Genomic DNA, 25761 nt, shown 5'->3' on the forward strand with positions numbered 1-25761 from the left:
GGGTATTGGGAAAAGTTTTCAATTAGCAATAATCGCGCCTTGGATAAACCTCATTGGCTATGATACTGCAACTGCGCAAAGCTAGAAATGATTTTCATATAGATTTTTTCATAAATACTATTAGCAGTTCAGAGCTGATATGTGTCATCTCTTTGTGTATATTTTTACCATCTCAGAAACTCAATGGCTTTATTTAAAAAGTACAGATAATCTCAAAGAGGAATTTAAGTAATATGCATTATGCATGGATTAAGACTCTGTTACCTTTATTTGGTCTGATGTTCTACATTAGAACAAAGAAATCAGAGATCTCAAAGGAAAACACCCCTGTGACCACATCATGCTTGATCATTAAATGGCCACAAGCAGTGATTAGGTATAAATAACATAAATAAATTTTTTAATTTATAGATTTGTAAGCCAAGGGATTGAAGACTGGAACTGCCAGATGTTTTCCCTATGGGTGTTATCTCATCCAGGACAAGTGGTACTTACTGTGGTAAGTTAATGCTGCTTTGATGTATGTATACAGGCACACCTCAGAGATATTACAGGTTTAATTTCAGACCACTGCAATTAAGAGGATATTGCAATAAAGTGAGTCATATAAATTTTTTTCCCCAGGGCATATACAAGTTATATTTACACTATCTTTTGCTGTTTTGATGTTGTTATGCAGCAGGAATGCAGTGGCATGATCTCAGCTCACTGCAACCCCACCTCCTAGGTTCAAGTAATTCTGCTGCCTCAGCCTCCAGAGTAGCTGGGACTACAGGTGCATGCCACCACATCCAGCTAATTTTTGTATTTTTAATAGAGACAGGATTTTGCCTCTGTCAGGCTGGTCTTGAACTCCTGACATCAGGTGATCCACCCACCTTAGCCTCCCAAAATGCTAGGATTACAAGAGTGAGCCGCACTGTCTGGCCTCCTGTAGTCTATTAACTGCAATAGCATTATGTCTAAAAAAAATGTGCATGCCTTAATTAAAAATACTTTATTGCTAAAAGATGCTAACAATCATCTGAGCCTTCAGCAAGTCATAATCTTTTTGCTGGTAGAGAGTATTGCCTAGATTTTGATGGTTGCTGACTGATCAGGGTGGTAGTTGCTGAAGATGAGGATGGCTTTGGCAATTTCTTAAAATTGGATAACAGTGAAGTTTGCCACATGGCTTGACTCCTCCTTTCACAAAAGATTTCTTTGTAGCATGCAGTGCTTTCTGCAAGCACTTTACCCACAATGAAAATTCTTTCAAAATTGAAGTCAGTTATCTCAAACTCTGCCACTGCTTTATCAACTAAGTTTATGTAATATACTAAATCCTTTTTTGTCATTTCAGTAATGTTCACAACAAATTCATTAGGAGTAGATTCCATCTCAAGAAACTACTTTGCTCATCCATAACAGGCAACTTGTCTTCCATTCAAGTTTTATTCTGAGATTGCAGCAATTCCATCATATCTTCAGTCCCCACTTCTAATTCTAGTTATCTTGCTATTTCCACCACATCTACCGTTACTTCCCCTGAAGTCTTGAACCCCTTAAAGTCATTCATGAGAGTTGGCATCAACTTTTTTCAAAGTCCCATTAATGTGGCTATTTTGACTTTCTTCCATGAACTATATATGTTCTTAATGGCCTCTAGGATGGTGAATCCTTTCCAAAAGGTTTTCTATTTACTTTTCCTAGATCCATCAGAGGAATCACTATCTTTGGAACACATAGCCTTATGAAATTAATTTCTTTTTTTTTTTCTTTTTTTCTTCCTTTTTTTTCTTTTTTTTTTGAAACTAATTTCTTAAATAATAAGACTGGAAAGTCAGAAGTACTCCTTGACTCATGGGCTGCAGAATGGATGTTTTGTTAAAAGGCATGAAAACAACTTAATCTCCTTGTACATCTCCATCAGAACTCTTGGGCAATTGCATGTGTTGTTAATGAGCAGTGACATCTGATATGTTTTCTCTTTGTTCTCATTAGTTTCAAAGAACCTGTTGATTTTTGCCTTTATTATTTACCCGAGAGTCATTCAGAAGCATGTTGTTCAATTTATATGTATTTGTGTGATTTTGAGTGGATTTCTTAATCTTGAGTTCTAATTTGATTGTACTGTGGTCTGATGGAGATATTTAGGTAATATTTTGAAAGAAATCTTTTTCTCTGAACAATAGGTTCCAACAGTGGGATTAAAATATTCAGTAAACCATGCTGGAAACAGATGTGCTGTCATCTAGACTTTGTTGTTCCATTTATAGAGCACAGGTGGAGTAGATTTATCATAATTCTTAAGGGTCCTAGGATTTTCCAAATGGTAAGTGAGCATTGGCTTCAATTTAGAGTCACAAGCTGCATTAGCCTCTAACAAGAGAATCAGCCTGTCATTTTAAGCTTTGAAGCCAGGTAATGACTTCTCTCCAACTACAAAAGTCTTGGATGACTTTGTCTTTTCTTCCAATAGAAGACTATGTCATCTGCCTTGAAAATCTGATTTTCAGTGTATCCACTGTCATCAATTATGTTACCTATGTCTTCTGGATAACTTACTGCAGCTTCCACATCAGCACTTGCTATTTACCTTTGCACTTTTATGTTACTAAGACAACTTCTTTCCTGAAACCTCATGAGCCAACTTCTGCTAGCTTCAAACTTTTCTTCTGAAGTGTTTCTTATCTCTCTCTCAGCCTTCACAGAATTGAAAATAGGACCTTGCTCTGGATTAGGCTTTGTCTTAAGGGAATATTGTGGCTGGTTTGATCTTCTATCCAGACCACTAAAATTTTCTCCATATCAGCAGTAAGGCTGTTTTGCTTTCTTATCGTTAGCACACTGTTCACAGGAATTGCACTTTTAATTTTCTTCAAGAGTTTTTCCTTTGCCTCCACAACTTGACTGTTTGGCAGAAGAAACCTGGCTTTCTGCCTGTTTTGGCTTTTAGTATGTGTTCCTTATTAAGCTTGATCATCTCTAGCTTTTAATTTTAAAAGAAGGATGTGCAACACTTCTTTTTACTTGAACACTTAGAGGCCATTGTAAGGTTATTAGTTGGCCTAAATTCAGTATTGTTTTGTCTCAGGGATTAGGGAAAACCCAAGAAGAAGGAGAGAGAGGGGGGAATGGCTATTTGGTGAAGGAGACAAGACCCAAATAGCATTTATCAATTAAGTTTGCTGTCTTACATGGGCATCGTTTGTGGTCCTCCCAAACAATTACAGTAGTAACATCTAAGATCATTAATCACAGGTCACCATAACAGATATAATAATGAAAAGGTTGGAAATACTCTGAAAATTACCAAAATGTGACACAGAGACATGAAGTAAACACATACTATTGGAAAACTGACACTGCTAGACTTGCTTAATGCAGGGTTGCCACAAATCTTTAATTTGAAAAAAAATGCAATATCTGTGAAGTGCAATAAAATGAAGCACAATACAATAAGATATGCCTGTAGAAGTATTTGGTTTGTGGCTACATTGCCAAGAAAGCAACAATTTAGAAAATAAATCATTATGAAGCGTACTCGTATCTGTAGCTTACTTTGAAATGCCTGAGATGGGTAGATGTATAGATTCATGACAAATATAGCAAAAAGTTAATGGTAGAATATAGGTGGTAGATATATAAGTTTTCATTGTATAATTCCTTCAAATTCACTATAGTTTTAAAAATCTTCATAATGCAATTTTGAATGAAAGTAAAACTGTTTTCTTAAGGACATCACTATATTGTATTGCATTAGTTTTCTACTGCTGTTATTAAAAAGTTACTAAAAACTTGGCTTAAAACAACACAGCTTTATAATCTTATAGTTCAGTAGGTGAGAAGGCTAACCCACAGGTCTCTGTGGGCTAAGATCAAGGTGTCAGCAAAGCTGTGTTCCTTTCTAGAGGCTCTTGGGGAGAATCTGTTTCTTTGCCTTTTTCAGCTTCCAGAGGCCACTGGCATTCCTTGGCTCACAGCCCCTTCCTCCATTTTCATAGTCAGCAATGTTGCATCTCTCTGACTATTCTTCAGTAGCCACAACTCCTTCTGCTCACAGGTGGAAAAAGTCATATAGTTTTATGGATACATGTGTTTTATGGATACATTTGACCCACCCAGATAATCCAGAATAATCTCTCTAGTTCAATTTTCTTAATTTAATTCAATTCCATCTGAAAAGTCCCTTCTGGCATTTATGGTGACATATTCACAGGTTCTGGGAATTAAAAAATAAATATCTTTGCAGAGAGCCATTATTCTGCCTACTATATGCATATTTGCTAAAGCTAATTATTATTTTTCTGGGTCTCAGAGAGGGAATACTAGGAAGTTGTGATGTCGATAAAACAAAAATTGGCAGTTCTTTTGAGAAGTGTAGTTGGGGCCAGGGAGCAGTAAAATTTCCCCTAACAGCATGTATAGAATAAGAGAAGAGGGATAAGGAAAGACCCAAGAAACATGAACATCTAAGGAATGGACAAAAGAAAAAGACAGAAAAAGAGTGGCCAAAAAAGAAAAAGTAAATTATGAGAGTTGTCATGAAAGCTAAAGAGGAAGAAAGATATGTTTTTGTTTCTGTTTTTCTCTAGAAAAACTGGGTAATCATTTAAAAAAGTGAGTGGTCATCATTTTTAAAGATTCTACAGAGATCTGTAAACTATATTATATCTGTCAATAGTAGTTTTCTGGAATGATGAAGATAGAAGCCATATTGCCAGGAAGTACCATTACCAAGTTTTTTTCATCAACTTTTAAGTTCAGAGGTACATGTACAGGATGTGCAAGTTTGTTAGATAGGTAAACGTGTGGTTTGCTGCATAGATCATCTCATCACCTAGGCCTTAAGCCCAGCACCCATTAACTATTATTCCTGATGTTCTTCCTCCCTCTGCTCCCCCAACAGCCCCAGTGTGTATTGTTCCCACCACCCACCACTCAAAGTATCTATGTGTTCTCATCATTCAGCTCCCACTTATAAGTGAAAACATATAGTGTTTGGTTTTCTGTTCCTGCATTCGTTTGCTGAGGACAACGGCTTCCAGATCCATCCATGTTCCTGCAAAGGACATGATCTCATTTTTTATGGCTGCATAGTATTCCATGGTGTATATGTACATTTTTTTATCCACTCTATTATTGGTGGGCCTTTATGTTGATTCCATGTCTTTGCTATTGTGAATAGTGCTGCAGTGAACATACATGTGTGCATCTATCTATAATAGGATGATTTATATTTTTTGTGTATGTATGCTGTAATGGGATTGCTGGATCAAATGGTATTTCTGCCTCTAGGTCTTTGAGGAATCACCGCACTGTCTCCCACAATGGTTAAATTGATGTACACTCCCTCCAACAGTGTATAATGTTCCCCTTTCTACACAACCTCACCAGCATCTGTTTTTTGACTTTTTAACAGTAGCCATTCTGATTAGTGTGAGATGGTCTCTCATTGTAGTTTTGACTTGCATTTTTCTAATGATTAGTAATGTTGAGCATTTTTCAAATGTGTGTTGGTTGCATGTGTGTCTTTTTTTGAGAAGTATCTGTTCATGTTCTTTCCCCACTTTTTAATGGATTTTTTTTCTCTTGTAAATATGTTTAAGTTTCTTGTAAATTCTAGATATTAGATTTTTGTCAGAGAGATTGCAAAACTTTTCTCCCATTCTGTAGGCTGTCTGTTCACTCTGATGATAGTTTCTTTTGCTGTACAGAAGTGCTTTAGTTTGATTAGATATCATTTGTCAATTTTTGATTTTGTTGCAATTGCTTTTGGAATTTTTGTCATGAAGTCTTTGCCCATGCATATATCCTGAATGGTATTGCCTAGATTTTCTTCTAGGATTTTTATAGTTTTGGGTTTTAGATTTAAGCCTTCACTCTACCTTGAGTTCATTTTGGTATATAGTGTAAGGAAGAGTTCCAGCTTCAGTTTTCCACATATGGCTAGCATTCTCCAAGCACCATTTATTAAACAGGAAATCCTTTCCCCATTGCTTGTTTTGGTCAGGTTTGTGGAAGACCAAATGGCTATAGATGTGAGGTTCTATTTCTGGGTTCTTTATTCTGTTCCATTGGTCTATGTGTCTGTTTCTGTACCAACATCATGCTGTTTTGGTCACTGTGGCCTTGTAGTATAGTTTGAAGTCAGGTAGTATGATGCCTCCAGATTTGTTCTTTTTGCTTAGTATTGACTTGGCTATCTGGGCTCTTTTTTGCTTCATAGAATTTTAAAATAGTTTTTCTAATTCAGTGAAGAATGTCAGTGGTATTTTAATGGGAAGAGAATTGAATGTATAAATTGCTGTAGGCAGTATGGCTATTTTTACAATACTGATTCTTCCTATCCATGAGCATGGAATGTTTCTTCATTTGTTTATATCCTGTCTGATTTCCTTGAGCAGTGGTTTGTCGTTCTTCTTGAAGAGGTCCTTGTTAGCTGTAATTTCTAGGTATTTTATTCTTTTTGTAGCAGTTGTGAATGGGTGTTCATTTGTGATTTGGCTTTCTGTTTGCTTGGTGGTGGTGTATAGGAATGCTACAATTTTGGCACATTGATTTTATATCCTGAGACTTTGCTGATGTTGCTTATGAGTTTAAGAAACTTTTGAGTTGAGATGATGGGGTTTTCTAAATACATGATTATGTCATCTGCAAACAAAGATAATTTGACTTCCCCCCTTGCTGTTTGAATACCCTTTATTTCTTCCTCTTACCTAATTGTCCTGGCCAGAACTTCCAATACTATGTTTAATAGGAGTGGTGAGGGAGGATATCTTTGTTTTGTGCCAGTTTTCAAAGGGAATGCTTCTAGCTTTTGCCCTTTCAGTATGATATTGGCTATGGGTTTGTCATATATAGCTTTTCTTATTTTGAGGAATGGTCCTCCAATACCTAGTTTATTGAGAGTTTTTAATGTAAAGGAATGTTGAATATTATCAAAGGCCTTTTCTGTATCTATTGAGATAATCATGTGGTTTTGTCTTTAGTTCTGTTTACGTGATGAATGACATTTATTGATTTGCCTATGTTGAACCAACCTTGCATTCTGGGGATGAAGCCAACTCGTTTGTGGTGAATAAGCTTTTTGATGTGCTGCTGGATTTGATTTGCCAGTATTTTATTGAGGATTTTATCATCGATGTTCATCAGGGATAATGGCTTGAAGTTTTCTTTTTTTGTTGTGTCTCTGCTAGGCTTTGGTATCAGGATGATGCTGGCCTCATAGAATGAGTTAGGAAGGAGTTCTTCCTCTTCAATTTTCTGGAATAGTTTCAGTAGAAGTGGTACCAGCTCCTCTTTTTACCTCTGGTAGTATTCAGATGTGAATCCATCTGGTATTTTTGGTTTGTAGGCTGTTTATTACTGCATCAATTTCACAACTCGTTATTGGTCTATTCAGGGATTTGATTTTTTCCTGGTTCAGTCTTGGAAGGGTGTATTTGTCCAGGATATGGTCTATTTCCTGTTTGTATTTCTGTGGGGTCTCATCATTTCTTTTTTTGTTTATTTTATTCTTCCCTTTTTGTCTTTATTAGCCTAGTGAATGGTCTATCTATTTTATTAACTTTTTTCAAAGAAATGACTTTTGGATTTGCTGATTTCCTTTAAGGGTTTCCCATGCCTCTATCTCCTTCAGCTCAACTCTGATCTTGCTTATTTCTTGCCTTCTGCTAGCTTTGGGATTTGTTTGCTCTTGGTTCTCTAGCTCTTTTAGTTAAGCTGTTAGGTTGTTAACATGAAATCTTTCTAGGTTTTTGATGTGGTCATTTAGGGCTATAAATTTCCCTCTTAACAGTGCTTTAGCTGTAGCCCAGAGATTTTGGTATGTTGTTTCTTTGTTCTCATTAGTTTCAAAGAACCTGTTGATTTTTGCCTTTATTTTATTATTTCCCCAAGAGTCATTCAGAAGCAGGTTATTCAATTTATATGTATTTGTGTGATTTTGAGTGGGTTTCTTAATCTTCAGTTCTAATTTGATTGTGCTGTGGTCTGAGAGACTGTTATGATTTCGGGTCTTCTGCATTTGCAGAGGAGTGTGATCACTTCCTATTATGTAATCCTATTATGTGACCAATTTTAGAGTAAATGTTGTATAGCTATGAGAAGAATATATATTCTGTTGTTTTGGGGTAAAGAGTTCTACAGATGTCTATTAGGTCCATTTGGTCAAGTTCAGGTTCTAAATATCTGTTAATTTTCTGTCTCAATCTGTCTAATATTCTCAGAGGGGTGTTAAAGTCTCCCACTATTATTGTGTGAGAGACTAAATCTCTTTGTAGGTCTCTAAGAACTTGCTTTCTGAATCTGGGTGCTCCTGTATTGAGTGCATATATATTTAGGGTAGTTAGCTCTTGTGGAATTGAACACTTCACCATTATGTAATGCCCTTCTTTGTCTTTTTCAATCTTTGTTGGTTCAAAATCTGCTTTGTTAGAAACTAGGGTTGCAACTCTGGCTTTTTTTCTGTTTTTCATTTGCTTGGTAAATTTTCCCCTATCCCTTTATTTTGAGCCTATTATAATGAAAAAAGAATGACATACTTCAGCTTATCATCCAGGAGAACTTTTTCAACCTAGCAACACAGGCCAACATTCAAATTCAGAAAATGCAGAGAACCCCAGTAAGATACTCCATGAGAAGATCAACCCTATGACACATAATCATCAGGTTTTCCATGGTCAAAATGAAAGATGTGCTGAAGTACATCTTCTAACTTGGTTCCATTCTTCCCATCTGTTTCAGGTACCCCAGTCAGTTATAGTTTCGGTCTCTTTCCATAATCCCATAGTTCTCAGTAGTTTTGTTCATTATCATTCTTTTTTCATTATTCTTTTCCACCTGTCTTATTTCAGAAAGATAGTCTTCAGGATCTGAGATTCTTTCCTCCACTTGGTCTATTCTGCTATTGATACTTGTGATTGCATTGTGAATTTCTTGTGTTTTTCCACTCCATTTGGTAACTTATGTTCCACTCTAAATTGGCTGTTCCAGCTATCAGCTCCTGTATTGTTTAATTATAGTTCTTTGAATTTGGTGGGTAATTCTTTGAATTGGGTTAGAACATGCACCTTTAACTCAGTGAAATTCGTTATTACCCACCTTTTGAAGCCTTATTTCTGTCAATTCATCTCAGCCTTAGCACAGATCTGTTGCAATCATTTGGAGGAGGAGAGGCACACTGGCTTTTTGAGTTGTCAGTGTTTTTGCATTGATTCTTTCTCATCTTTGTGAGCTTATCTACCTTTGATCTTTGAGGTTGCTGACCTTTGAGTGGGGTTTTTATGGGGGTTTTGTTGTTGTTGATGCTGTTCTCTGTTTGTGTTTTGTTTTGTTTTGTTTTGTTTTGTTTTGTTTTGTTTTGTTTTAAGACAGAGTTTTGTTCTGTCACCCAGCCTGGAGTGCAGTGGCACAATCTCGGCTCACTGCAACCTCCACCTCCCAGCTGCAAGCCATTCTCCTGCCTCAGCCTCCTGAGTAGCTGAGATTACAGGCATGTGCCACTACACCCAGCTAATTTTTGTATTTTTCGTAGAGACAGGATTTCGCCATGTCGGCCAGGGTGATCTTGAACTCCTGACCTCAGGTGATCTATCCACTTCAGCCTTCCAGAGTGCTGGGATTACAGGCATGAGCCACTGCCCAGCCTCTGTTTGTCTTTCTTTTAACAGTCAGGCCACTTTACCATAGGGCTGCTGTGGTGGCTAGGGCCCCCTCAGTGGAAGATCTCACCCAGTCAGGAGAAAGGGAATCAGGAACCCACCCCTAATGAAGCAGTCTGGTTGCTTCTTGGTAGAGCAGGCATGTTTCACTGGTGGGTGACCCTTCTTTGTAGACCATCTGTATTCTCCGCAGCCAGCCGGGTAGAATGGCTGAGTTTACAGAACCTCAGAGATGGTGCTGCCCCTCACCTGGGGATCACCCTCCAGGAAGAGATCTCTATCCATAAAACCAAAGACTCCCGTAGTGAGGAAGAGTAGGTCAAGCCCCAGTTAAGGAAGCAGTCTGGCCATGATCTGGCAAGGCAGGTGCACTGCACTGTGAGAAGACCCCACCTCATCTCCACAGCTGAGACTAGGGAACTGTGGATATGGCAGCCACCCTTTCCCCTGAGAGTTCTCTGCTAGGGAGAGATCAGAGCTCTGTCCATGGAACCAAGGACCCGCCCAGTGAGGAGGAGTGTGTCAGGGACCTGGTTAAAAATGCAGTCTGGCCCCAATCTGGTAAGGCCACTGCATTGTACCGTGGGGGGCCCCTCCTTGTCTGGACCATCTGCACTCTTCACAGCTGGGAAGCTGGAACAGCTCTTTCCCCCAAACCGCATAGATGGCACTCTCCTCACTGGATCTCAGTCCTGTCTCTGGTGGACTTCAGCCGTCTACTATTGGCTGATGGGGATTCCAAGCCAGTGGGTCTTAACCTTGAGGTGCTGTGGAAGTGAAGCCTGCAAAAGGACACTGTTTGGCTCCCTGTATTCAGCCCCCTTCCTGGGGATGTATATGGACAGATTTTCCACATTGGTGGGGATTCTGGGGCTGGAACATGTATTCTAGGTATATTACTTCTGAGTTCAACAGAGAAAACAGCACTAATTTAATCTTGGAGTTTTCCACTATTTTTACTTCCCCAGTTATTAGTTAGTGATACTGGTATAAGATTTAGGAAGATTTAAGAATACAAGATTTAGGAAATACAAATGGATAAGCATCAATCAAAATTCAATCTTTAGCTCTAAAATACATACAAATGTGTAAGATCTCTTTCACATACACACCAGATAAACTTTATGAAAACTCTATTTTGATTTCAAATAAAATTTATGCTTCAATTATATAGGTAGACATGTGTGTGTGTGTGTGTGTGTGTGTGTGTGTGTGTGTGTGTGTATGACATTGTCTTTCTTTTTCAGAGCCAGATCACATTTTATAATGATTGTATTAAAAGTTTTGCGAGTTCTCATTCAAGAAAAAAATTAGAAAAAGTCCATGCTGGTCTGATATGTCATCTAGAAGAGGTTGCAGAGCTGGTAGTGCTGGATACTAGTAACTCTCGAACAAAAGCTGTACTAGAGGCACTGCTTACCCTTTATGTTCACTGCAGAGATATAGTGATAAATTTACTGCTTAAAAATATCTTCAATGCAGAGGATTTTGAGTGGACAAGGTAGGTAGATCGACATTATAACTACATACAATAACTTCTCACAAATATATGTTTAGGTAAATTGATTCTCTACCTCAAACTTTGTCAAACTAGAATTTTAGTTTTGGGGGCTTTACCAAAATTCTAAGCAAAATGTACCAATTTGAGTATATTAGTCCCCCTTTATCTGCTGTTTTGCTTTCCAGTTTCAGTTACTGCAGTCAGTCATGGCCTGAAAATAAGTGAGTATATTACAATTAAGATATTCAGAGAGACAGATCACATTCATATAACATGTATTAGAGTATATTGTTCTAGTGTTCTATTTCATTATGTCATTGTTGTTCATCTCTTACTGTGCCTCATTTATAAACTAAGCTTTATTATAGATATATATGTATAGGAAAAGGCATAGTATGGTATATAGAGGGTCTGGAACTATACAGTATGTGGTTTGAACTATAGGCATCTTCTGGGGGACCCCTGAAGTGTATCCCATGCAGATAAGGGGAGATTACTGCATTCTACTACTGTTTTTCCTTCTTTCACTTTTCTATTGTCCCTTCACCTCAGTTTTACTTCTTTCTGATTTGTCTTTCTGACCTGATTAGGCTCTTTTGATAGTTGCATTCTCCCTTTTCCATTTAGGCAGAGGGCAGTAGCTTTCCATGGGCAGTCAGAACTCTACCTCAAGTCTCTTCTTTCCCCTGTGCTGTTAATTCTGGAACAGACTCAGGGGAAACGAACTGAAAGACATTTCTAGCCAGCTCCCTAACTCAAAACTGCCTTCCTCCTATCTGGAGTCATTAGTAAAATATGAAAGTATAGAAAAATAAAGCCGCTCCCTTTGATGAGAAGAAATTTAGCATAAAGCTCCAAAAATAAATGTGCAGTTAACGTAAATTCTGCAGTTAGCATAAGTTTTCTTATTTTAGGTATGACAGTTTTCTGTGAAGGAAGCAGACAAAGTCTTAAGTATATAACTGAGGCCACTGTTGACTATATTTTTATCTGAATACTTTATATGTGATATATAGACACTTCTCAAAAGAAGACATTTATGCAGCCAACAAACATTTGAAAAAAAGCTCATCATCACTGATCATTAGAGAAATGCAAATCAAAACCACATTGAGATACCATCTCATGTCAGTTAGAATGGCAGTTATTAAAAAGTTCAGGTAACAACAGACGTTAGAGAGGATGTCGAGAAATAGGAATGCTTTTACCCTGTTGGTGGGAGTGTAAATTAGTCCAGTCATTTTGGAAGACAGTGTGGTGATTACTCAAGGACCTAGAACTAGAAATACCATATGACCCAGCAATCCCATTACTGGGTATATAGCCAAAGGATTTTAAATCATTCTGCTATAAACACACATGTACATGTATGTTTATTGCAGCTCTGTTCACAATAGCGAAGACTTGGAACCAACCTAAATGCCCATCAAAGATAGACTAGAAAAAGAAAATGTGGCACGTATACACCATGGAATACTATGCAGCCATGAAAAAGGATGAGTTCATGTCCTTTGCAGGGACATGGATGAAGCTGAAAACCATCATTCCCAGCAAACTAACACAAGAGCAGAAAACCAGACACTGCATATTTCCTCATAAGTGGAAGTCTAACAATGAAAACACATGGACATAGCGAAGGGAATATCAGACACCGGGCCTTTCAGGGGTTGGGGGGCTAAAGGAGGAATAGCATTAGGAGAAATACCTAATGTAGATGACGGGTTGATGGGTGCAGCAAACCATCATGCCACGTGTATACCTATGTAACAAACCTGTACATTCTGCCCATGTATCCCAGAATTTAAAGCATAATTACTAAAAAAAATTTTTTAATGTGTAGGAATGATTTTTCACTTGACAATGTTTTAGTCAAACATAAAATTCTTTACAAAATATTGTTTTATAGTTTTTCATTGATAGTGCCCAAATATGTTTATTTTGAGAATTGAGTTAGCACTGATTGGAACATAAAATAGACTCAAGAATATATACCACACAGCTACAAATAGTTCAGATATTTAACTCAAAACCTTGTAGAGGTGAACATTTATGGTTAGCTACATAATTCACAGTGTTCATAATATAAACACACATCAGTTTCTCCAAAGTTCAATTTGTTTTGATATGTAGAACAAATAGCATTTCTCTCACGTCCCTCATAATAAGGATACAGATTATGATAAACATCATCTTCAATCACAGTCTTATTAGAAATCAAAATAAACTTCACAGGGATGATTATTATATCAGTCCTCCATTTTGATTGACATCACACCAAAGCAGCATGATTCAGCAAGGTCATTAGCCTCAGAGGGAAGTGTGTTTACATGTTTGTAGTGTTGAGTTCTACTATTTCATACCTGGTATGATCAGTCATTGATGATTTTTATGTCACACTTCTCATTTGATTTTAATTTTTTGACTTCTATTTGTTTTTTTAATCAGTGCTCCATTTTTAATCCTGATTTTGTTACTGCATGTGAAAAAAATAAAAATAATTTAACCAAATAATATGAATTTAAAATTTTGTTTTCAGACATTTGCAATATAAGTGGAATGAAAAACAAAAGCTGTGCTATGTATCTCAAGGAAATGCTAGCTTTACTTATGGCTATGAATACTTGGGCTGTACCTCAAGATTGGTTATTACACCTCTCACAGACCGATGCTGGCTGACTCTCATGGAAGCACTACACTTGAATATAGGAGGCTGTCCTGCTGGTCCAGCTGGTACAGGAAAAACTGAGACTGTTAAAGACCTAGCAAAAGTAAGTAGTTTCTGTATCCAGGAAAAAACTTCTTTTTTTTTTTTCTGTCACATAAACTTTGATGGTATCTTAAATTTATACCATTCCTGCTATTAAGATGTTCATTGCATTAACAAGCACATTCATTAATTCACATATAGTTAATTAATCGATGAACTTTTCAATGCCTGTTGTGTGCTGGCACCTAGAATCTCAATAAGCCAACGTAAGCTTTTTATTTAGTTGGAATACTACTTTACTGACTGACATGTGAATGATTAATATCATTATGTGTGTGTGTGTGTGTGAGAGAGAGAGAGAGAGAGAGAGAGAGAGAGAAACAGACAGAGAGAGTCTGTGTGTGTGCGTGTGTGCGTGTGAGAGAGAGAGACAGAGACAGAGAGACAGAGACAGAGAGAGACAGGCATAGAGGGAGCCAGGGAGATAGAGACAGAGAGAGAAAAGCAGTAGTAGTTACTGATAAAAGCAAAGGATATAGCTTGTGACCTAGAATTTTTTTCATAGATTTTTATTTGTAGATTGATGTAAAAATATGACCTTAATGCTCTAAAAACAAATCAACTGAACTATAACAGCATATTTACATTTGTACTATTACATTGAGTTTTGTGAATCTCTAAATTTGGTTTTTAATTCATCTCCACATTGCAAAAGTTTTCTCAAAAGCATGAAGACATTTTATTACTCTACCAGTTTTAACATTAGTATTTTGTGTCATAATTCAAGAAGGATATTAAAATATTTTTGTTTCCCAGTCCTTAGGCAAACATTGTGTGGTCTTCAACTGTTTTGAGGATTTGGACTATAAGGTAAAGCTTAAACATATGTACTCAGGAAGAAAATATTGTACACATAAAACAAGACAATTCACTGAAGAACAAAAGAACAAGAAAAATATTTATCTGAGTCGAACATCAAGTATTAACAGAACTTTAAATGCTATCACTTCTTTTAAGCTATATAGAAACCTAGAATGTAATAGAAACTTAAAACATTGCATACGTTGCTTTTATTTGAGTGAACTACTCCTTAAGACAGTGGCTTTCAAACTTTACAACAGTTGGATTCCTCAAAAAAAAATCTTACATGGAACATGAATATATAAAACATATAAAACAATTAAGAGTACTGCTTTATTAACATACATTTGTTTTAAGTCCTAACCCCATATATTTATTTACTGAAAAGGTAATCATTAAGATAAGGCTATTATGATTAACCCAAATATTTGAGAGTTTATATAGATGATGATTACAAGTTTATGTCAGTCTTGTTTTGTTTGCACATTATCTGACATATAACATTCTGAAATATGTTATTAAAATTTCATGTCTTTTACAAATCTACTCAAAGTTTCAGAATACTGCAGTTTGTTTTGCATGTTAAGTCCAAACCTTATACATTTTATTGCTGTCATTTTATTTGGTGTTTGAAGCACATTACCTCTGAAATCCTGCGTTTACAATTTGGGCAGGATTCAATAAGCTGATTCAATTATTATCTTTAAGATACTTACCAATAGACTCTGTTACCTCCTTCCTGGAAACCACCAGTGGGACCTATGAGGGCTCCACATGAGTGAGACCAAAAAGCCTGCTAATTAAGATAAATAAAATGCAATATTTTTTTAATCAAAATTAATGCCCCCAAAAATCTCATGAACAAAACATCAAAAATTTAAATTAAGACAGGATCTGATTCCTGCTGCTCAGGGGAAGGAACCACCTCTATATCCTTCCTGATCTGAGGGTCTCACTTGCTCATTCTCATTCCCACTTTCTTTCCTCTTTGCCATACCTAGCAATAGAGTTCAGGCATCCCTCAACTTGCTTTCAACCCACAGAAGTTCTCTTAGGCCTGTCAGTATTTTTGTTTGTTTTGTTGCTTTGTTTTAGTTGCTAATATTTACAAACCAATGAATTTCAATCCTAGACTTTCAGCCTCTCGCAGAACACTGGTGTACCTGGCCACCGGGGCCTGCACACTGGCAAGTGGCAGAAGCCCAGCAGCAGCTGCATGCTTTAGCTGGGCCCACTCCAGTCTGGCCCGGAATCTACCTTTTGCCTTATCTGGACCTCATTCAGTCTTTTGCATTGCCCACCAGCTGCCCGCCAGTAAGCCATAAGGCATCTTTGCCTGATCCAGAAAAGGCAGCCCCAGATTCACACACTTTATGCCCACCTGCCTGTCAGAAAGTTGTCCTAAAGACCCTGCCCCAGGGTGCAACTCTGTGAGGGAAATGGCTCCCCAGAGGGGGATCTGGCACATCTTTGTACAGTCCATCAGAAGTTGTGGCCCTGTCTGCATGGTCCCTGTGAGCATCAGAGTTTGTTCTGCTGAGTGTTTGGGCTTTCAGAGAGACAGGCAATGCAGTTGGCTCTCTAATGTCTAAGCAGCTGCTGCTCTCAGCCCTATAAAAATGCCTACCTGGGGGAAATGCAAAAGGCCTTTGCTTGGTTTGGGCAACATGGGGAGAACACGTACAAATTAACATCCCAGTAAATTTTCTTACCATTATAATTTTAGTAATCAGTCTTTTTTTTTTTTTTTTAAAGATAGTGAGAAAATTTTTCTTTGGACTAGTTCAGTCAGGAGCGTGGTGTTGTTTCGATGAATTCAATCTAATTGATTTGGAAGTTCTCTCTGTCATTGCCTCACAGCTCCTAACAATTAAGGCTGCAAAAGACAACTATTCTGCCAGGTATTTGTTGAATGTGTTTATACCTTTTGAATTGAATCTGATATACACTTACTGTTTAGTATATTATTGTTAGATATTGTCCCCCAATAAGTGTTTAGATCTTTGGAGTTTTTTTGTTTTTGTTTTTTTTTTTAAGCACAAACCAAAAGGAATGGCAGTTATCTTGAATGTTTGCATTACTTGGCAAATAATGGGAATATATTTGTAACTAACTTTCAGGCCAACTTAGAGGTATCCAAATTCTTGCCCAAGCTTTGGAACAGTCTCCTGAGCTACCAGGAAACTGATACAAATATATTTTAATTATTTTTTCAGCTTAAATTCATGTATTATCTTTTCATCTTAGAATATTGCATTTGAAGAAACCAAACAAATGTTGCTTTTTTTTCTTTATTTCCACATTTTTTAAATCTTTAAGTTCAGGGGCACATGTGTAGATTTGTTATATAGGTAAACTGGTGTCATGGGGATTTTTTGTACAGATTATTTCATCACCCAGGTATTAAACCTAGTTAGTTAAATTTTCTGATCCTCTCCCTCCTCTCACCTTCTACCCTCCAGTAGACCCTACTGTCTGTTGTTCCTCACTATGTGTCCGTGTGTTCCCATCACTTAGCTGCTACTTGCATGTGAGAATATGAGGTATTTGGTTTTCTACTACTGCATTAATTTGCTTTGGATAATGGCCTCCAGTTTCATCCATGTTCCTGCAAAGTACATGATCTCATTATTTTTTATGGCTGCATAGTATTCAACCATGCATATGTACCACATTTTCTTTTCCAGGCTACCATTAATGGGCATTTGTGTTGATTCCACATCTTTGCTATTGTGAATAGTGCTGCAGTGAACATATCTACGCATGTGTCATTATTTAAAACAATTTGTATTGCTTTGGGTATATAGTCAGTAATGGGATTGCTGGTCAAATAGTAGTTCTGTTTTTAGGTTTTTGAGAATCGTCACATTGTCTCTCACAGTAATTGAACTAATTTACACTCCCACCAAGAGCATATTAGTGTTTCTTTTCCTCTGCAACCTTGCCAGCACCTGTTATTTTTTGACTTTTTAGTAATAGCCGTTCTGACTGGTGTGAGATGGTATCTCATTGTGGTTTTGATTTGCTTTTCTCTAATGATCAGTGATGTTGAGTTTTTTTGGGTTTTTTTGTTTGTTTGTTTCTTTGGTTTTTTTGAGACGGAGTTTCGCTGTCATTGCCCAGACTGGAGTGCAATGGCACAATCTCGGCTCACCACAACCTCCGCCTCCTGGGTTCAAGCAATTCTCCTGCCTCAGCCTCCCAAGTAGCTGGGACTACAGGCATGCACCATCATGCCCAGCTAATTTTTGTATTTTTAGTAGAGACGAGGTTTCACCTTGTTGACCAGGATGGTCTCGATCTCTTGACCTCGTGATCCACCTGCCTCGGCCTCCCAAAGTGCTGGGATTATAGGCGTGATCCACCGCGCCTGGCCAATGTTGAGTTTTTTTGTGGTATGCTTGTTATCTGCATGATTTTCTTCCTTTGAAAAGGGTCCCTTCATGTCCTCCGCCCACTTTTTAATAGAGTTGTTTGGTTTTTGCTTGTAAATTTATCTAAGTCACTTATAGATTCTGGATATTAGGCCTTTGTCAGATGAATAGTTTGTAAAAATTTTCTTCCATTCTATGGGTTGTCTGTTTATTTGGTTGATAGTTTCTTTTGCTTTGCAGAAACTCTTCAGTTTAATTAGATCCCATTTGTCAATTTTTGCTTTTATTGCAATTACTTTTGTCAATTGAAAGATTTCATCATGAAATCTTTGCCCATTCCTATGTCCAAAATGGTACTGCCTAGGTTGTCTTCCAGGGTTTTTATAGTTTTGGGTTTTACATTTAAGTCTGTGATCCATCTTGACTTGATTTTTGTATATGATGAAAGAAAGAGGCCCAGTTTCAATCTTTTGCATCATTTGTTGAATGGGAAGTCTTTTCCCCACTGCTTTTGTCATGTTTGTCAAATACCAGATGGTTATAGGTGTGCAGCCTCATTTCAGGGCTCTCTATTCTGTTCTATTGGTCTATGTCTATGTTTTTTCTTTCTTTTTTTTTTTTCACCAGTACCATGCTGTTTTGGTAATGGTAGCCTTGTAATATTGTTTGAAGTTGGTTAATGTGATGCTTCCAGCCTTATTCTTTTTGCTTAATATTGCCTTGGCTTTTCAGACTTGTTTTTGTTTCATATGAATTGTAAAATAATTTTTTTCTAATTCTGTGAATTATAATGTCATTGGTAGTTTGATAGGAATAGCACTGAATGTATAAATTGCTTTTGGCAGTATGGTCATTTTAGCAATATTGATTCTTCATATGTGTAAGCATGGAATGTTTTTCCATTTGTTTGTGTCATCTTTTATTTTTTTGACCTGTGTTTTGTAGTTCTCCTTGGGAGAGTTCTTTCACCTTTCTGGTTAGCTATATTCCTAGGTATTTTATTGTTTTTATGGCAATAGTGAGTGGGATTGTGTTCCTGATTTGGCTCTTGGCTTGGCTGTTGGTGTGTAGGAATGCTAGTGATTTTTGTGGATTGATTTTGTATCCTGATACTTCACTGAAAGAAGCTTTTGGGCCAAGACAAGGGGGTTTTCTGGGTATAGAATCATAGCATCTGCAAACAGGGACAGTTTTACTTCTCTTCCTGCTTGGATGCCTTTATTTCTTTGTCTTGCCTGATTGCTCAGGCCAGGACTTCTAAGACTACATTGAATAAGAGTGGTGAGAAAGGGCATACTTGTCTTGTGCCAGTTTTCAAGGGGGATGCTTCCAGTTTTTGTCCATTCAGTATGATGTTGGCTATGAGTTTGTCATAAATGACTCATTATTTTGAGGTATGTTCCTTTAATACCTAGTTTATTGAGAGTTTTTAACATTAAGGATTTTGAATTATATCAAAAGCCTTTTCTGCATCTATTGAGATTATTGTGTGGTTTTTGTCTTTAGTCTTGTTTATGTGATGAATCACATTTATTGATTTGCACATATTGGACCAACCTTGAACCCCATGCTTAAAGCCTATTTCATCATGGTGGATAAGCTTTTTTGATATGCTGCTGGATTCAATTTGCCAGTATTTTGTTGAGGATTCTTTCATTGATGTTAATGAAGAATATTAGCCTGAAGTTTTTTGTTGTTGTTGTCTCTGCCAGATTTTAGTGTCGGGATGATGCTCTTCCCATAGAATGAGTTACAGAGGAGTCCCTCTTCTTCACTATTTTGGAATTTTTTCAGTAGGAATGGTACCAGCCAGCTCTTCTTTGTATATCTAGTAGAATTCGGCTATGAATCTATTCAGTCCTGGGCTTTTCTTGGTTTTTGGTTGGTAGGCTACTTATTACTGATTACATTTTGGAGTTCATTATTGTTCTATACAGGACTTCAATTTCTTTCTGGTTCAGTCTTGGAAGGGTATGTGTGTCCAGGAATTTATCCATTTCTTCCAGATTTTCTAGTTTGTGTGCCTAGAGTGTTCATAATATTATCTAGTGGTTATTTGTATTTGTTTACACATACACTTTTTTTTTAAGGCAGACATCTCACTCTGTTGCCCAGACTGGAGTGCAGTGGCTGGAGTGCAGTGGAGTGCAGTCAGCTTACTGCAACCTCTACCTCCTAGGTGTAAGCGATTTTCATGCCTCAGCCTCTGGAGTAGCTGGTATTACAGGTGTGCGCCATCACACCTGGCTAATTTTTATATTTTTAATAGAGGTAGGGTTTTTGCCATGTTGGCCAGGCTGGTCTCAAACTCCTGACCTCAGACGATCTGCCCACCTTGACCTCCCAAAGTGCTGGGATTACAGATGTGAGCCACCACACCCAGCCAGATACGTTTAAAAAGCAAAGTGGGCATACTGGCCACATACCTGAAGAGCCCTCTTGTCTTGTTATTCTGAATTAATGTATTTTTATTGAAAAGTTCTGTAACAATAGTATTTATTAGTATTACTAATGTTTAGTAATAAACACAAAAATGTTTTCTCTTTAGGTAAATTTAGAACTCACATGATTTATGGACATATAAAATTTTATTGTAACCTAATATTTCTAATGCAAGCTAATGGATACTAACTTGTGGCTTCCCTTTCATGAATTTTGTTCAAACTGTTAAAGCTAGTATTACAGGACTCATAAATCTGTGGGTATAGTTTGGAGGGGTGCAGTGACATTTCACTGATTCTTTGCTATACCTCAGCCTCTGCAAAGCTTTCCCCATTTATGTCCAGGGAGTTCCCCAGGTTCTATCCCACTTGTTTTCCTGTTTTGACCACCCGTTTTGGTATCAGCTATCCAAGAAATCACTATAGGATTTCTCCCATTGTGTCTTCCACTGTTGCTGACTGTAGGACGCTGATGTTCATGCCAAGCATTCTATCTCATCTTGGTCCCAAAGTTTTTAAACTGGGGCTAGGTACACTTGAGAGACAGGCTGTGTTCCATGCTGAAGCAGGATCTCTGCTGTACCCCGTTCTGTGTTCTACTATATCATCCAGGAAGAGCTCTTTTATTCCCTAAGCGTTTCCCCAGATTCCTTTTACTATGTAAGTCAACTCATTCAGCTAGGTATCTTCCAGCCTCAGGTCCCGTAAACATCTGTGGACATGATCAAATACATCTGAATCCCAGCAGCGGGGACAACTTTGGCTCAGCATGAGCCTCCTCTTTCTCCCTTTTTCTCATGTCATTGTTTTTTCCAGTGTGCTCTGTTTGCATTTAAATGTAACACAGTCTTAATAAAGTTTCCAAACTCACCTATAGTTTTAACATACTTTGACTAGAGAAAACAGTGCTAGTTATGAATACTGATGTCTTTTAGGTTTGTACTAGAAGGAAGAGAAATTCGTATCAATATGTCTTGTGCAGTATTTATCACCATGAATCCCAGGTAAGTATCAGTGAATCTAGTGGGAGTAGACACAGACAAAATTTATTTTCTTAAATCTTATCTATAGATGAAGTTGCTTGACATTTACATCTATCCATATATCTGCCTCCATCATCCTCTGAACACTTCTACTCCCCACAGCATTTATGAACAGCTGCACTCTGCACCTGTTCATATGGATAAGGATAATCTCACATTAAACTTCTGACCAAGACATATTTTTACTTCATGTATACCCAGAGAGAAAGGAAAAGGTCAGGAGTTTTTCACAAAGAGGACACAGGCAGAAAAGCTGACAAGAGTGGCAGGAGGAGTAAGAATATAGTGGTTGCAGGGAGCAGAGGTTTGGCAGATTTAATAAATATCTGATTAAATGCTGTCATAGTCCAGGGAATCCGAGGGAATTAATATGAGGTAAATTGTGGGAGGAGGAACAGAAAGAAAATATGATAAACCAGGAAGCTCTTTAAAATGAAAGGTACAATAAAAACTGTCTCGTAAACTAATTTTCAGATAAAGGTCACATAGAACACCAATCTAATTCTTTGGGGGGAAAGTATGTGATTCCTTATTTGAAAAATTGAAAAGTGGTGTTTTTATTGTTTGTTTTTCTTTTCCTCTTCAGATATGGAGGTGGAGTAGAGCTCCCAGATAACTTAAAATCTCTGTTTCGCCCAGTGGCAATGATGGTGCCCCATTATCAAATGATTGCTGAAATAATACTGTTTTCATTTGGTTTCAAATCTGCAAAATCACTCTCTGGAAAGCTAGCTAACCTTTATGAATTAGCTTGCAAACAGCTCTCACAGCAGGTAAATAACCACTTTTCTCAAAATATTTAAAGGTGATTATATAAAAATAACTTTAAGCAAAACTTTTCTAGTATTGGTCCAGGGATGACTTGGGTCCATACCAAACAATGGAGCTAGAATTCCTATCAACACATTAAAATAATGGAGCTAGAATTTCCGTCAACATATTAAGTCCATGTATGAGCTTCACATAAGGCAAACTGTAAAATCAGTCAAGACTCTAAGTCTTTCTTCCAAGATCTGGAAAGAGTAATTGAGCATTTGTTGTTGTAAATTACAGACTGTTTTTTCCATACAAGGAAGTTAATATCTAGAGCAGTTATTCTCAAACTTTACCGTGTACCAGAATCATTTGGAGGATTTGTTAAAACACAAAGTGCTGGGCCTTACTCCTGAGTTTCTAATTATGTATATCTGCTGTGGGGTTCGAGAATTTGTATTTCTAACAAGTTCTAAAGTGTTACTGATGCTGCTGATCTGGATACCACGCTTTGACAATTATTGTGCTAGCATATGCCAGAGTATTTGTAACGCAAAATGGTTTGGACAGCTAACCACATTTTCTCCAAAAGTGCTCCTCTTTTAATTTATCTCATTCTATTTCAGAAAAAACTTAATTCAGATACTGATATTTCTTAACACCTTTAATACTTGTTAGTCTTTAAGAATGAGACTTTAGCTGGGCGCGGTGGCTCACGCCTGTAATCCCAGCACTTTGGGAGGCCGAGGTGGGTGGATCACGAGGTCAAGAGATCGAGACCATCCTGGTCAACATGGTGAAACTCCGTCTCTACTAAAAATACAAAAAATCAGCTGGGCATGGTGGCACGTGCCTGTAATCCCAGCTACTCAGGAGGCTGAGGCAGGAGAATTGCCTGAACCCAGGAGGCAGAGGCTGCGGTGAGCTGAGATCGCACCATTGCACTCCAGCCTGGGTAACAAGAGCGAAACTCTGTCTCAAAAAAAAAAAAAAAAGAATGAGACTTTAGAAACACCAGTTTGGGAGATAAATTAGAGCATTAGCAACATAACCAAGGGTTTTGGGGATTTATAACACTGTTTCCCTGTAGAGCATAGATTACCTGTAATATAACTATATACTGTATGTATTTGTTGTCAAATTTTTTCTTTAGAAACTTTAATAATTCAAATATTTTAATGTTTGATAGGATCATTATGATTTTGGCTTGAGATCTCTGAAGATAATTTTAATAATGGCTGGAAAGAAGAAACAGGAGTTTAAATGGTCAGTCGAATTTTGAATTGTTAGGTCAAAGGGAGTTATATACTGCTGGGAAAATAATTTGTAGAATCATAGGTAATGATGCCAAGTTAAAACAAGGAACCCCCAGATAGTCATAGTAAAGGTGGAGACTTTGGGAATTATGAAAGAAGAGTAAGACAAAATGCACAAAAATCACAGAGTGCTTTTCCCCAGTAGAGAGCCTATTCTTTTAAAAGAAAGTATTTTACAAAATAAAAGATATAATGGAACAAAAGACCTCATTTAGAAGAGTACTAACTCAATGAGAAATGTATAGCCTATATGAATATACCTATGTGACAAATGTGTAAAACCCAAATGAGGAAAACTTTAAAAAAGGATTGTAAGAAATGAAAATGTATTTAAATGAAATAATATACCATCTTAATAAAATCATAATGTCTTAAAGGACTTAGCATCATAATGATTTAAATATTTTAAATGTTAATTTGTGAATGGAAATGCGATCTCAGTAAAATATTAAAAGGATATTTTGTTTGTTAGTTTGCTTGTTTTTAGGCAAGCTGATCCTAAAGTTCACACGGAAAAATAAACAAGACTTGCTAGAAAAAGATGAAAATGCAAGGGCAATGAAGGGGAGATATCCCTTTGTGTATTAAGACATATAACAAAGCTTCAATGATTAAAACACTGTGGTACTGGCTCATAAGTAGAAAAGCAAACCTTTGGAACCGTACAGAAAGTCCAAAAATAGGACTATGTGCTTAGGACATTTATTATATCATAAATCCACGGGGAAGAATAGGCTTTTTAATTAATGCTTTTGCAAAAACTAAACAGCCATCAGGATAAAAATCAAGTTGGAACCATTGTCCACATCATTTACTAGGAATAACTCTAAAAGGATAAAATAAATATAAAAAATTTAAATGATTTGAAGAAACCAATGTCCTTTGTTCTTGGAATACAGAAGATCTTTAAAACTAAGACTCTAAATCTGGAAGCCACAGAAGAAAAGATTTATAAATGGTCAAAAATACATTTTTTGAAGTCAAAATACAATTCATAAATTAGGGAAAAAATTGTAAATCATATTACACATAGCTTATCCTCTTAATGTATAAAGATTTCCTAGAAATTTAGGGAAAAAAATCAATAGGAAAATGGGCAAAGCACATCAACAGATAGTTCTTAGAAAAAGAAATATAAAAGTGCCTTAAATATGTAAAAATACACTCAACCCCACTCATAATGAAAGAAGTGAAAATTAAAATGACACTGAAATTCTGTTTTTCGCTTAACAGATGGTCAGAAATATAAAAGTTGGACAAAACCTTGGTGAAACTATAGGAAAGCAAATGTGCTTTTTCCTTTCTGAGTAGAAAGAGACAAGATATATCTTTTCGTATTGGTATGATTGGGGCTACATTCATGTACTGCATATTAAAAATTTTTTTTAAGTTTTTAAAATACATTTTATTAATATGTTGCAAAAGGATCTATCGATATGATAACTGTTTCCCTTTTAAAGCCAAGTAATACGGATTGCTTATGGATACATACGCATGTAATAAAAAGTATAAAAAAAGGAACAAAAGATAGGAGATGAAGCCACAATAATTTATTTCTTAAAAATAAAAGAACTGAGGCATATGTTGCAAATGGCCTGTATAATATTGATGGCATGTAAATAGGTGTCTGTTGTTAAATGTTTTCTGATTTTTTAACAAAGATAAATAGCATTCATATGTGAAACCCAAGTATGGCTCCCTGATGTCCCCAAGTCTGCTGGATTTTATAGTCCTATAGTCACCTAGTTCTTTACATAAGTATTCCAATGAAAGTAGTACTGCTCTCCATTCAAAGCTCTTAATTGTATTCAAATGACAGGAAACCTAAAGTTCTCATGGGCACCCTTCAATTAGTTTCCATTTCCAGTACACAGGAGACAGTCCATCTCCTGCCACTGAAAGCAGCTCTCTTCTCTCTAGTCTGTGCTGCCCTGAATGTGACAGCCCCATTTCTTTGATTCTTCCAAAACACCACAGAAGCCATGTGATTGTATGAAGATGACTATATTTTAAGAGAGCTGATGAGTTTTTTATTAAGAGAGTAAAGCACAGTGAACAACCTAAGAATTAATATTAGACAATTTGCTTTTTAAAAGTTTCTTGTCCCTTTTGCCACCA

General features: G+C 36.9%; 1 protein-coding gene and 1 pseudogene across 1 annotated transcript in view; one reads left to right on the plus strand and one right to left on the minus strand.

Moving 5' to 3' along the window:
* LOC119470864 lies at positions 1–83 on the minus strand (annotated as a pseudogene).
* Positions 1–25761, plus strand: part of DNAH14 (dynein axonemal heavy chain 14) — a 400020-nt gene that overhangs the window by 152994 nt on the left and 221265 nt on the right. Inside the window, exons 27-34 of the mRNA XM_037737730.1 lie at positions 412–499; positions 10895–11148; positions 13685–13916; positions 14672–14725; positions 16472–16617; positions 21467–21535; positions 22161–22347; positions 23517–23593. Coding sequence (XP_037593658.1) covers positions 412–499; positions 10895–11148; positions 13685–13916; positions 14672–14725; positions 16472–16617; positions 21467–21535; positions 22161–22347; positions 23517–23593 — 1107 coding nt within the window. The remainder of the gene's footprint in view (positions 1–411; positions 500–10894; positions 11149–13684; positions 13917–14671; positions 14726–16471; positions 16618–21466; positions 21536–22160; positions 22348–23516; positions 23594–25761) is intronic.

The sequence above is a fragment of the Cebus imitator genome, unplaced genomic scaffold, assembly GCF_001604975.1.
Source record: "Cebus imitator isolate Cc_AM_T3 unplaced genomic scaffold, Cebus_imitator-1.0 Scaffold42, whole genome shotgun sequence".
Lineage (NCBI taxonomy): Eukaryota > Metazoa > Chordata > Mammalia > Primates > Cebidae > Cebus > Cebus imitator.